Genomic DNA, 14425 nt, shown 5'->3' with positions numbered 1-14425 from the left:
AGGAGTGGAGCATGAGGCAATGCCTGCCTCCCCATCACTCGGCTGGAATCAAGCATGGAGGAGGTTGCAATGCCTGCCCCCCCCTTCACCTGGCCAGGATCAGGCATGGAGCAGGAGGCAATGCCCACCCCCCTTCACCCATCTAGGATCAAGTGTGGAGCAGGAGGCAATGCCTGCTTTCCCTTCACCCAGCCGGGATCAGGCACCGTGCAGGTGTCAATGACCCCCTTTGCCCGGCCGGGTTCAGGCATGGAGCAGGTGTCAATGCCTGCCTGCCTGCCCACCCCTTTCTAGATCCCATTGTATTTATTCCCACAATCGGCTTTGTTACTAGTGCTACACTAAAGTTGGTTAGTCTTAAAGGTGCTACTGGACTCTTTACTATTGTGCTACTACAGACTAACACAGCTAACTCCTCTGGATCTATCTCCTCCATAGGTACAGAAGGTTTGATGCCAAATCTGCTTAGTCAAAATCTAACACTAGGACCACTAAACTACAATATCTTAGTGCAGAAATTTATTGCAACAAGGAGCTTTATAAGTTACAGCTTGGTGTCTTCTGCCTTGCCTGGCTTTGCCAGTGCTTCCTTCCTTCTGTTTACTGCATGGAGGATCTTTTTCCTTGGACCCAGCTGCATCTGTATGCTCTGGAGGTCTTCATCAGAGCACAGCATGAGAGTCTCTAAATCGGTATCTTCTCTCATCAAGATAGGAAGGAATTCATTCAGCTCCAGTGATGCAAGAAAGACTTCGAGGGGGGTGGTCTCTGTGCTGCCATCATCCCACCCAATTTCTTCCTCGATCCAAGATTCCTCAGGAACATTCTCCAAATCTGGGTCACTGGCCACCTCCGACCTTTTGAATTGAAACAATTCATCCGGTATTTGGAAACTGATCTCTTCTTTCTCAGGCAACACAGGAGCAGCGGTTATGCCAGTGGCCAAGTTGTTTCGGAAAACAATGTTACCAAGACCTGGACGGTTAAAAATGGACTCTTGTTCTACCTGACCATCTTCAGAAACGCTGGTTTTGCCCAGGTTTTCTGGTTCTTCCTCCTCGTTTTCACTGAACATGTCCATCACAGTGGTTCGGCCAACTGGAATGTCCTTTGCTTGGTTATTGCTCCCTGTGTCCAGGTCTTCTGAATCCTCCTCTTTCTTTTTTGTCTTTAGCCTGAAGGTGTCCTTCAAATGTTTGGGTAGGGCCCCTAGTGAGCGGGTGGTAAAAAAATTCGACACACGTGTCCGGGTGGGCGTTTCTCTTTCGGCATGCGTCTTGTTGTAATGTCTGATCATTTCATGCTCATGCCTCTCTTGGCGTCGTTCACATTCTCGAATCTGCCTCTGAACGTCACGCTGTGCATGGGCCTTCAGACGGGAGACTCTTTTGGGGTTTTTGATGCCCTGCTCAGTAGCAGCATTGTCAAGGATTTGGACACATTCGTACTGGTTCCTGTTGGCCGCTGCATCCAGAGCAGAGCGCATGTTGTTATCAAGGGAGAAGATATTGGCACCAAAGTTGATTAAGAAGGAAACACAATGGATGTGACCATTAGAGGCTGCGTGGTGGAGAGGGGTATTGCCCCAAATGTCGCATTTGTCTGGATCCCCCCTGAGAAAACACAACACATGAGATAGCAAGAGAGTAAGAAACCTAGAATGCCATTCTTCTAGCGTGGAAGGGGGCTTAAGGTCAGCAAAGTTGCTGTAGCATGAAACTTAAGATCCAGGTTCCTCTACAACATGGGTCCCTAACCTTTTTGACCATGAGAGTGTAACCCCTATCGTTAGCAGTCATCGCCTCCCTCACAGTGAAAGAACAGCTTATGAATATGGACATACCATAAGCCTTTCCCCTCATGTGCTTCACGCACCGGATGTGCTGCCTGGCTAAGCAGAACAGTTCCCAACTCTGGCTGGAGATGGAAAAATACTGGAACATGAGTCATGAGGCAAGCAGAGGAGTGGGGAATCAAACCCCGTTATCCAGAGTCCTGCTGCTCTTAACCACTACATCAAACTCTACCTGCCCTGGTCCACTTACTAAAACCTCTTGCTGGGCACCAGGAAAGGTGTTGGAAGGGCATCGTGGCATGCATAGGTACCACATTGGGGATGAGATACATGCACATACCAGAATGAGGTGGCAAAGTGCCCCTGTATAACTGAGGGGTACAGGTAGTAGGGGCATTAAATGTTTATGCTCCTGCACATAAAAAAAAAATCCAAAACATGGACATAGGTTTTTGCTTAGCCAGTTTTCTGCTGTGCTAATTTTCTAGCAATGTTTTTGTGAGTAATTTGAAGGGGTCCCATAAAGGGAATGACATGTCCTTCAGGCATCAGTGTCCCAAGTTGTGAAGAGCGTTAAGGGTCCAAACCAGCACCTTGAATTGTACTTGGAAATAAAATAGCAGTCCATGCAACAGTTATAAAATCAGCGTCTCTGCATGATATCTAAAATGCAGGCTTTTGTACTGGCTGAGGTTTTCAAATGACCTTCAAGGCTCAAGTTCCCAAGAGACGCCTGTACTACGTCTGTTGTAGCAAAAAAATGCAATAAGCTGGGGTCTTGTGGCACCTTAAAGTCCAGCAAGATTTTATTCCAGTAGAAATTTTCATGTCTCTAGTCCATGAAGACTTATTGTTGAATATTATATCCTGAGTCTTTAAGCTCTGCCTGCAGACAGAAAGCCAGCAGAGCAAGCAAAGGCAAGGGGCAGGATCACCGTCCCTGAAGTGCTATTTTTCTAACTGCATGGAGCTTTTTTGATGAGAAGGAATATTCAGACCTGGTATCTTCCAAGTGCATTCCCTTCTACCAACTCAGCATCCTAGAAGCTCATTCTCCTGCACGTGTGAACCAGGGGCCAAGTTCTACTCCTGTGTACTCACACAGTGCAAAGTCTACATGGTTTTTGTGAGGATTTTGGATCAAGCATGTGCCTACAGTTCTAATCTGATTCAGCTTCCAGGCACACAAGGGCCTGATTTGAAGGGGGACTGCAGTACTTGGGGAAAAGTTCTTGTGTAGAGAGACTTATATTTGTGGCCAACCAGTTCATTTAAATTTCCCTGACAGGCAAACAATGGCTCCCAGGACCATTTCAGATCAGGAAAAGGGTGGAGAGTTTTAAACCCCTTCTTTCCTGCATGTGACAACAAAATCAGGCTTCAACAAAATCAGTCCCCAACAAAATCAGGCTCTCATGCTTAGGCAGTGAGTTTCCAGCACAGAAGTTCATGTTCACATACCAGCCACCCGGAATTTGTAATGTAGGAATCGACCCATGCATATATCAAGAGATCTCCCCTCTTTACTGACTACGCACACCTACTGCGGGGTGCTCCACCACATCACTAAAATGCAGGAACCGAGAATGGCTTGGTTATTCCTCCACCAACAGATTTATCTGCCCACAAGCCAGGTCTTGTCTCTTCCCTTTTTCTCCCCTTTGGCAATAAGGCAGACCAATTTGTGGGTTTTTTTAAAAAATAAGGGCCAAAAGTGTTGCCTTCAATTGCTTCCAGACATGCTGGCTGTATCCATGGCAGCCTCTTGTATTTTCATTATTGGGAAAAGAGTACTGGCTCTATATACTTAAACTTTACTGCCCTTTCATTTAATTGACAGAATTCATTTCCTCACCCCCACTCGCCAAGTCCCTTTGCTTTTAAACTTTTTTTTTTGTTAAAAATTGCTTTTCAAAAATTGAAACACATTTGCAAATAACAGTGTTACTTCAGAGTTCTGGAAAAAAATAATTTCTGTGGATTATAAAAAAATCAGAATTTTTTAAAAAATATGTTTCCTTTTATAAAGTCTGGGGGCAGTAAAGGAAAAAGATATTCAGATCAATACTATGCATATTTCCTTGAAAGAAAGACCCTCTGTACCTCAACAGAATTTGGGGTTGAGTGGGTTCTATGTTCATTGATGAGACCTGAGTTGAAATCCCAACACTGTCAAAAAGCTTGCTGAGTAGCGTTAGGCTGGTTGCTGTCTCCCTGAGATGCTAATTTTCTACATGAAGAGATTAATTTTGTAAACATACCAAATACAGTCTGAAGTGGTACAGCCCACACAGAGGTCTGCTATTTCAGTGAGAACTAGGCATACAGTAAGAAGGATTGTAGCCTAGCCTTATTCCTGCAATGTTAATTTGCTATAGGCAGGGATTTTTTATGCAGATACAGTCAAGTGAGCCCTGCCCAATAAAGCCTAGATGGAAGCTAGCCACTTTATAAGCTAAATTTTGTCTCCCACCAAATAAGGGACAGACTCTGTGAAGCTTATGTTTCTAACCACAGAGCAACAGTCCTGTTAAGTTAGGAAAAGCAATCACATTGTCTAAAGGTCAATGTAATTGGCAATAAAATACAGCAAATAAGATTACGTGCTGTGCCTAAAAGCCAGAAATGAAACCATCTTTTACCAGCGTCTGCTCTTTACATCCCCGTGCTTTCCAGCATTCCTCTGCTCATCTCCCCTGTCCCAGATATAAATAATGCATTTTATACAAAGCATATTTTTGAAAATAGACGGGCACCCAATAACAATGGCATTTCCACATTACTTTTGAATGTTTAAAGCACTTGTCACACAACTTGCCTCAATGACTTCTGATTTCCTGCAAGCACAGGTCTTTGTATGAGCTATTTTGGAGGCTGCACCCAGGAGCAAAGTTTGCCTGGCATCCCCTGGCAAGCAGGTAGGCTGGGCTGTGCAGATGGGCTACAGGAAGGGGCAGGCTTTGCCACCTGACAGTGACAGGCAATACAGCAGTCCTGTGGGGATAACAGAGGAAACTCTATACCCCACCTTTCTTCCCAATGGGGACACAAAGTGGCTCACAATAATAATAATAACAACATTCAATTTATATATCACCCTTCAGGATGACTTAACACCCTCTCAGAGCGGTTTACAAAGTATATCATTATTATCCCCACAACAAAACACCCTGCAAGGACTGAGAGAGCTAGAAGCTGTGACTGACTCAAGGTCACCCAGCTGGCTTCAAGTGGAGGAGTGGGGGAATCAAACCTGGTTCTCCAGATTAGAGTCCTGCACTCTTAACCACTACACCAGACTGGCAATATTGTTCCTCCCTCCTCCTCTTTCCTTTATCCTCACAACAACCCTGCAGGGTAGACTACATTGAGAAAGAGTGATGGCTGAAGGTCACCCAGCATGCTTCCATGGTAGAGGGGGATTCAAACTGGGTCCCTCAGATTTTAGTCACTCCAACCACCATGCCACTCTATGCTTTGCTTGCATAGTTGGGGTGGGGGTGGGGGATACACAAAAGCCGATGTTAAGATTCAGTTCAGAAGAACGTTAAACTGCCTGCATGCTCCATTTTTGTTTAGAAAGGGACATTCCCGCTCCCGTTTAAAGATCCTTGGAAAGGAGGGAAAACTTGTTCTTGCAACACTCTTGCTCCTGTACTCAGGAGGCAAAAATTTTAATTGCCTAGAGAACAGGGATGCTTTCTCCTATCTGTCTGAAATTTGGTGGGGTGATTCCTCAAGATCCAGTCCCTGGCTGTTTTGTCCTAACTGTATAGAAATAGCAAAGTTATAGATAAAAAACTTATTTCCCACTGAAATGAATAAAGGGCGATCCAAACGGGCAAAATGTATGTGGTAAAGAAAAAGAATATAAAATATTAAAAAAACAAAACAAGCTGGAAACAAACCTGAACAAAATGTATTTATGCACTAGCTTCCTCCACAGCTGGGACCCAAAGTGGCTTTCTTTTCTATTTTATACTCATAACAACAACCTTGTGAGGTGTGTTAGGCTGAGAGGGTGCGATTGGCTTAAGGGCACCTAATGAGCTTCTATGGCAGAGATCCGAACCCCAGTCTTCCAGATCCTGGCCTAGCACTTTAACCACTATATCACTCTATCTTTATGTATCCCTAGTATGCGTGGCCTTCTCTTAGGGTTTCCAGCTCCAAGTTGGGAAATTCCTGGAGATCTGGGGGGGTGAAACCTGGAGAAACCTGGAGAAAGTGGGGTTTGGGAAATGAAGAGAACTTGGCATGGCATGATTCCATAGAGTCCACCCCCAAAGTAGCCATTTTCTCCAGGTGAACTGATCTCTGTGGCCTGGAGACCAGATGTAATTCCAGGAGATCTCCAGCCACCACCTGGAGGCTGGCAACCCTACCTTCTCTCCATAATATGGGAGAGATCAGAAGGCCCTCTGGTATATCATGAAGAGAGACAGGATACCTGCCCAATGACATACTATCTTTGTTAGAAGGAATAACCTCCTCACCCCTCAATTCAATTAAAGAAATGTGAATTTCCTTCCAGAAGGGGGAATGGGGTCAAGGCCTAGTCTAGTCAACATAATATACAACTGTGACTGTCTCCAGTGGTGTTATTTTACGAAGATCGTCTCTTCCAATCTCAAAACAATTTAAAAAAAAAAAGGAAGAAAGGTTAATATTTCCAGGCTTTCAATTTCTCCCTTATATTTTGGCCCCAAACTCACCCTCTTCGGCAAATGACCTCCACTGCCTCCAGGTGTCCGTGATAAGCAGCCAACAAGGTGGGTGTCATCCCATCTGTGTCAGCCGTGTTGAGATCTTTTCGAGTGGCTTCTTTCAGCAATTCCAGGTTGCCGTCCATGGCTGCCTGGTGGTACCGGGTGGACATCTTTCAGCACTCCCTGAGGCAGAATCGTCTTTTCACGCAGAGTGGCAACTGAACTCAACCTCCACACGCTTCCGCAACACACAGAGTTAATTAATGATTACAAAATAGAGGTGCCAGCTGGAGCAGAAATGAGGAGGCAAAGGTCGCTGGCATTAGCCTCCTGGCAAGGAATGGTTTATGCTTCATAAATCAGCGTTCCTATTATTCCATGTGTCATTGTCTGTTTTAGATTACGTGCAGCTATGATGAACCTCCCACTGCACCCTGCACCAGCAAGCAGATGTATCATTATTTATTTTATTTCTAATCTGCCTTGCACCTGGTTTCAGGCTTTCCAATGCTTGACTGACGGAGGAAAATAGGTGAGGTAGACCAGGCTGAGGTAGTGTGGCTGGCCATGGGCTACCAGCCTCCAGTTGGAGCCTGGAGATCTCTTGGGAGTACAACTGATCTCTAAATGACAGAGATCAGTTCCCCTGGAGAAAATGGCTGCTTTGGAGGGTGGACTCTATGGCATTATAGCCCACTGAGGTCCTTTTCCTCCCCAGTCTCCACCCTCCACAGTCTCCATCCCCAAACTTCCAGGTATTTCCTAACCTAGAGCTGGCAACCCTAGGTTAGCCAAAGATCACCCAGTGAGTTTAATGGCTAAGCAAGGCATCTCTTCCCTACTGGCTCCCAGGACATCCTGTGAGGTAGGCCAAGCTAAGTCGCTAGCTAAAAAATCAACCAGTACGTTTTATGGCTGAGCGGGGCCTCTCTTCTTCATTGTCTCCTCAGGACAACCCTGTGAGGTAGGCCAAGCTAAGGAACAGTATCTGGCTAAAAATCATCCAATGAGTTTTATGACTGAGCAAGACCTTTGTTAGGGTTGCCAGCATCCAGGTCATAGCTGGAGATTTCCCAGAATTGTGATTAATCTCCAGGCAACAGAGATCAGTTTCCCTGGAAAAAAATGGCTGCTTTGGAGAGTGGACCCTATGATATTATACCCTGCTGAGGCCCTCTCTCCAGGCTCTACCCCCTTAACCTCCATGAATTTAACTAGGAGCTGGCAATCCTCTTGTTTCCTCAGGTGAGATACGCCATGCTGAGGTAGGGTGACACACTCACCAGTTTCATGGCTGAGCAAGGCCTCTCCCCTCTTTCTCCTCAAGATAACCCTGTGAGGTAGGCTAGCCTGAGGCAGAATGAGTGCCACACACCCACCCAGTGAGTGTTAGGGCCAGGCTTTGAACCTAGGACTTGTCTCTTGTAATCTGCTGCACTACCACACAGGTTCTCATTAGCATACAGAGTAGGTGCCTTTGGGGTAGGGTTGCCAGCTTCCAGATGGTGGCTGGAGATCTTGCAGAATTACAACTGATCTCCAGGTCACAGAGCTCAGTTCCCCTGGAGAAAATAGCTGCTTTGGTGGGTAGACTGTATGGATTTATACCCTGCGGAGGTTCTTCCCCTCCCCAAACCCCAACTTCTCCAGGCTCCATCTCCAAAATCTCCAGGAATTTCCAAACTTGGAGCTGGCAACCCTACTTTGAGGATGGGTGGCTTGCATCCTGTCCTCTAGTTAAAATACCTGGGTAAGCAATGGTACTGTGGTAGGGATGAATTCCAATCCAGTCTTGGTGTGTCCATTTTAGCAGAAGCAGCAACTGAGCCAATTGCAAGAAGAAATAACAGGCCTTAATGAGTTTGGTCGGGCCCTTTAGAAAAGATCAAACAAATTCATCCTAAATTCCCTCTCAAGAGTTTGTAAGGCCTTCTGACTTGGCCCATCACAAAACTATAGTTCCCTGAGCCAGAAACAAGCTACATTTGCGTCCAAGAGAAAGTCTTCTTTTCTCTTGAAGTGTTGAACGGAAGCTGTGATCTCCTGGAGCCTCCCAAATAGAACTTTTTTTCTTTTTTTCCCTTTGAAAAGATGTTCTGAAACCAAAATCACTTCAGACTGAGAAGAGCAAGCAGCACAAACCGTGAATTAGAACTGTTAGATGCATTATAGAAACTTAACAGATTGTTTTCTCCCATTTCTAGTTTGCTTGTACAAGGATGCATTGGTGGGTTTTGTCATGAATTTGGATTCCCAGACTGATAATTCACTGGTTTATATTTTATTATTGGTTCTCAACTGCTTAGACAATTGAGAAAGGACTTGTGTGACACCTTAACACTAAAAGATTGGTTGTGCCACCAGCATTTATGGGTTCATCCCATTTCATTAGATGCAGGGCTTTTTTCAGCAGGAATGCGGTGGAACAGCGTTCCGGCACCTCTTGAAAATGGTCACATGGCCAGTGGCTCCACCTCCTGATCTCCAGACAGAGGGGAGTTTAGATTGCTCTCCATGCAGCAGCACGGAGGGCAATATAAACTCCCCTCTATCAGGTGGTGGGGCCACCAGCCATGTGACCATTTTCGCCAAGGGCGATTTAAACTTTAAAAAACTCCCCCCTTGTTCCAGCTGACCCAAAGTGACATCATTGTGCGGTCCTGGGTTCCATCACTGAATTCCACCACCTCTTTTCCCAGAAAAAAAGCCCTGGTTAGATGTAAGAAATGAATCTGTAGTCAAAAGACACACACATCTGGGTTAGGGTTGCCAGGTTCAGGTTGGAAAATTCCTGGAGATTTGGGGGGCAGAGCCTGAAGAGGATGGGGTTTGGTGAGGGGAAGGGCCTCAGAGAGGTATAATTCTATAGAGTTCACCCTTCAAAGCAGCCATTTTCTCCAGGGGAACTGATCTTTATTGCCTGGAGATCAGTTGTAATTCCGGAAGATCTCCAGCTATCACCTGGAGACTAAGATAAGCCCCAAAGAGAGAGCCACGTGATAGAAACGAAAGAACATAAGCCGTGACCGACTAACTAGGAAAATATCAAAAGGTGTATTTAGAACAAGTCTATCAGAGTAAATTATACAATCAATACTACAAACAGTCCTATGTCATAAACAGTATCACTCTTAAGGGAAGCCCTTAAGAGTGATACTGTTTATGACATAGGACTGTTTGTAGTATTGATCACCTGGAGACTGGCAAGCCTAATCTGGGTATACACACACATGCACACCCAGATATGGAGGAGGAAAATAATCTGTGAACACTGGGATCAAAAGGCCAGGATATAGAATCTGAGTTGTTATTTTAATTGTCATAACAGAGTCTGTTGGCTGCAAAAGAACAGGTATATCTCTGAATAAGTAGCCCCTATCCTCATTAGGGAGACCCTTTTAAGCATTTGGGGAAAAGACTATGCCCAACAAGATAAAGTTGTCGAATTTATTAAGAGCATTGAGATTGCTTACAAATAATCTACATAGCTGAGTAGGTACGGGGCAGAGAAGGATATAGAGTAACTTCTGAATCAGCCCCCATGTTGCTAAAAGTGTTGCTAAAATAAACAAACGAGCAGGAGTGCACGCACAAATACACACAGAGGTCAATGGAATTGTATTATTCCTCCCTTCCCAGTGTACGCTGGGAATTATAGTTCTCGGAACATCTGACCCTAATGAAGAAATCCCTCCTTCCACACAAAGTCAAAAATTACATAACAGCTGCACATGTTGCATAGCCAGGAGTATATAGCACAGGGTTAAATGGACCAATGGTTAGATTCAGTAGAAGCTGCATTCATAGGACTTAGTATTGCGAGTTAGATAGTCACGGGAACACAGCTGGCCTGTCTTCATTCTTATTTGCAAGGTGACTTCCCAGGATGGGCGGGCAATTTTTGCATATTACTGTTCACCATTCTGAGTTCAGAAAATAAATAAGCCAAACCGAAAATTGGAAAGATATGTATTTTTTTCAAAGTAGAATGTGCAATCCTCATGTGGCGGAACGGGCGCTGGCTCTCAGTCCGGGCAACTGAGCCACCGTCAATGGCCTGCTTGCCCCGCTATCCACCTCCCACCGTCCCTGGTGGGTGTGGCTCACTTTCGTCGCTGCCACCACTCACTGAATTGTACACCACCTGACTGAGGGGCAGTGAGACCCCTCTGGCTGAGGTTCCTTACTGGGAAGTGAATTCCCCAATCTTTGGGTGGGCCCTGGAGAATTGGCAACCCACCAAGGTCTGGCCTGATCAGTTCTCCTGGGCTCCCTCCCTTCCTGTAGCATGCCAAGTGGGAGAGCTTACGTAGTCAGAGCACCACAAGGTCCTTTATATTCCAAAAAAGTATAATTTAATAACTATATACAGAGCACTACATACAAAGCAGGTAAAGGCACAACACATTGGGGTAGACCCCACCCCACCCCGTTCAGAACTCATAGGGCAGAAAATCAAACTGAAGAGAACCACCGTCTGCTTTCCCTACCACACTGTTCCCTCCTCTACCTTAAGGGGGGCGGGTGGTCTGAGGGAAGGTTCACCCTTTACTTCCTTTCTGCTGCCTCCAAGGCCCTCCACATTTAGGGCCCAGGCACCCGAGTTTCAGCCCGCAGCAGGAGCCTCTCCTTCTTCAACTAAGAAGGAGACTAACTAAGAGCAGAACCACAAGTGACAAAAGGCACAGATTGGACACTTGTCAGCTTCCCTCAAGTTTTGATGGGAAATGTAGGCATCCTAGTCTTGCAGCTTGGCTCTCTGACTGCTGTCCAATGGACTTTTCAACTGTCACTTGTCCAACATTCTGCCAAGCTGCCTACATTTCCCATCAAAACTTGAGGGAAGCTGACCAGTGTCCAATCTGTGCCTTTTGTCACTTGTGGTTCTGCTCTAACTCTTTTCCTTCAGGATAGGCTGAGTCTCTCCATTCCGGCTCCACCTCTTATTGTTCCCGCCCTTTCTTGGCCCAGGGCAGCTGGGAGTTGTAGTCCAGGAAGAAGGGCGTCCCACACCAAGATTCCTGCAGGACTCTCCCTGGCCCCACAGCCCATCAGACCTCATGGGGAACATTTCCTCCCCTTTCTTTAAAGGCAGATTAACAGCAACTGGCACTCATTTCACCCCTGGTAACCATTTCATTACACCTCAAATGCTTGAAGCCTCTCAAGTCTTGCTCGGTGTGGCATAAAATGGGTTTATGTCCGATGGAGTTTTACTCGGAAGCAAGCCCTACTGAAGTCAGTGTGCTTTCTACAGTTAAGGTTGCAGCGTTAAGCGCTTGGTCTGTAAACCCATCCCCACACTGTTTTGGGGATAAACATTGAACACGGTAAGACCTTTCCAGAGGTACCTGTGATTGGATGGCACGCTGGGGATAATTCAAGGCCATTACTTCTGAATAAGTAAGGAGTTAAATAAAATAAATACACATTCCACTTCTGCTTATCTGTCCTTTGAATACAGAAACATTCCTCCAGTCGAGGCATCAATCTGCCCTCTGCAGTTCCCCGATTTGGAAGGAGCAGAGGGGGGCTTCCTTCCAAGTAAGTGTGTATAAGATCTGGCTGCAATCCACTTGCAACCTCGTAGCCTGCTCGCAAGTAAATCCCCCCTTGTGCCATTTACTTAGGGAATAAAATCCTGTTGAGCTATCAATCCTGCTGTTGAAGAAGCAACAGAATTTGAGCCGCAGATAAGCACACCGCAGTGTCAGTGCTGGTAGCTCATTTTAAAAAGATGCTTCTAGCCTAATAGTCACACACCTACCATTGCAGAGGGGAATCAGGGCCAGGAACACGTGGTGGGCAAATCCCCATCAGGCGCTAATTGGAGACTTCCTACAGGCAGGAGATGCACTGCCCATGTGTGGTTGGGGAGGGCGCTGGAAAGCTTGGGGAGTGGGTAAAAATCGGACCCATATGATTTTAAATGGATCCTCATATGATTTTTATATTGAAACAAAACAAAAAAGCTATCATATTATAGATCATGTCCTAGTCTACAGACCACACCAAAACAACCAGGCACCCACCAATCCGCGGTGGCACTGCCATGGCGAGAAAATGTGCTTCAAAAGCACAGATCCTCATGGAGCCTCTGGATTTTTACATAGGGGCCGTTTCCATGCTACTTACCTTTATCCGGAACGCTGCAGAACATTGCAGAAAAAACGCAGACGATAGCATCTTCTTGCATGAGTTTTGCGCGACACCGCACAAAACTCACGCGAGAAGATGCTATCTTCCATGTTTTTTTCGCAACGTTCCACAGCGTTCCGGATGAAGGTAAGTAGTGTGGAAACAGCCAGGGTCACCCAAAATTGACCATACAACCCCATATCATGCCCATTACCACAGACTGCACCATAAAAATCATGCACCTATTGCTTTGTGGCACAGACACAGGACAAAAATGTACTTCAAAAGCATGGATCCTCATGGATCCTCTGAATTTTTACCCCAAATGCACCATGCAATCCCACATTATGTCCATATCCACAGACAGACTGAACCACAAAAACCATGTACCCACTGCTTCATTGGGCTGCAATGGTGCAAGAACATGGGTTCGAGGTACACATCCTGATGGATCCTCAGGATTTGTACATTGGGTCACCCCAGACTCACCATATAATGCCATGTCATTCCCATAAGCATAGTTTGCAGCAAAAAAAAAAATCATGAATCCACCACTGCATGGCGCTGCCACAGTGCATAAACATTGTTCCAAGGCACAGATCTTCATAAACATTGTTCCAAGGCAAATCCTCATGGAGCCTCTGGATTTTTACATAGGGTCACCCAAAATTGACCATACAACCCCATATCATGTCCATTACCACAGACTGCACAGTAAAAATCATATACCGCTGCCTATCAGTTTTGTCTGATTCTGTCCTTTTTTTAAGAAAAAAAGCTTGGGTTATCCTTCGACAATAATTCTGAAAGGCAGATTACTTGGGATGGTAACAAGTATCCTCATTAGTATGGAGTATTTAAACTTCTGTCTTAAGTGAATAGTACTCATTATCAATGCCTATCCTTAACCTCCTTGAATCCAAAAAATAACTGATAGATTTTTTTTTCTTGAATTGTTCTTCCGCTAGCATAGGTGTAGTCTCACTTTCAACTCTAGTTCTCTCAACAGGATGGTAAAGCATCTGTGAATTTCAAATGCAGTGATATTTGAAACTATTAGTTTCCTTAAATAGAGCTATTTTGGCCTTTCAGAAGTTTGCCAAACCAACTGAGAGTTATATTAGCCAAGCCACAGCACATTTACATAGCAGAACTAACTCTACTGGCCTTCAAATGCTTGCCTAGGCAACACTCATCCCCACTGAGGTTGATGGTGTAGGAAGTTTTGGTGGGAGTGTGTACATGTCATGTACAGCAATTTAACACGTCGTAGGCAAAATCCAATTACTTCTTCATTTAACTTCCTATCAGCATTGACAAGTATAATGAACAGAGAATGTTGTTTTTCAGAGTAATAGATAAATTGTAGAACACTTGATGGTAACATACCTAGCACCACAATTTCCTCTCCTAGGTATAGCATAGGGTTGCCAGCCTCCAGGTAGTGGCTGGAGATGTCCCGTAATTACAACTGGTCTCCAGGCCACAGAGATCAGTTCCCCTGGAGAAAATGGCTACTTTGGGGGGTGGATTCTATGGAATTATGCCATGCCAAGGTCCTTTCCCTCCCCAAACCCCACTTTCTCCAGTTTTCACCCCCCAGATCTTCAGGAATTTCATAACTTGGAGCTGGCAACCCTAGTATAGCATCTTGTCACAATGATAAAGTACAGCTCCAGCTTCCAAAGGAACTTGAGAACAACCATTCCTGCCAAGTGAAAACCTTTGGTATGTGCAGCTTCCCATCCCAGCCGCCCTGAGCCCATCTGTGGGGAGGGTGGGG

General features: G+C 45.4%; 1 protein-coding gene across 1 annotated transcript; it reads right to left on the bottom strand.

Annotated features, from left to right (window-relative positions):
- Window positions 1-504: 504 nt before the first annotated feature.
- On the bottom strand, window positions 505-6712 carry ANKS4B (ankyrin repeat and sterile alpha motif domain containing 4B). The gene is made up of 2 exons (XM_054993017.1): window positions 6511-6712; window positions 505-1613 (listed from the first exon to the last, which is right to left on the bottom strand). Exons 1-2 carry the CDS (start codon window positions 6672-6674, stop codon window positions 545-547), a joined length of 1233 nt encoding a protein of 410 aa, XP_054848992.1. The 5' UTR covers window positions 6675-6712; the 3' UTR covers window positions 505-544.
- Window positions 6713-14425: the final 7713 nt, after the last annotated feature.

This window comes from Eublepharis macularius, chromosome 12 (assembly GCF_028583425.1).
Source record: "Eublepharis macularius isolate TG4126 chromosome 12, MPM_Emac_v1.0, whole genome shotgun sequence".
Lineage (NCBI taxonomy): Eukaryota > Metazoa > Chordata > Lepidosauria > Squamata > Eublepharidae > Eublepharis > Eublepharis macularius.
This window is presented reverse-complemented; position numbering and strand designations above follow the sequence as displayed.

Bases quoted from the DNA above. Each gene is read 5' to 3' on its own strand.
- ANKS4B (XM_054993017.1), bottom strand. From the start codon at position 6,674: ATGTCCACCCGGTACCACCAGGCAGCCATGGACGGCAACCTGGAATTG. The intron at 1,614-6,510 runs GTGAGTTTGGGG...GTGTTTTCTCAG, and splicing joins GAGGTCATTTGCCGAAGAGG to GGGGGATCCAGACAAATGCG.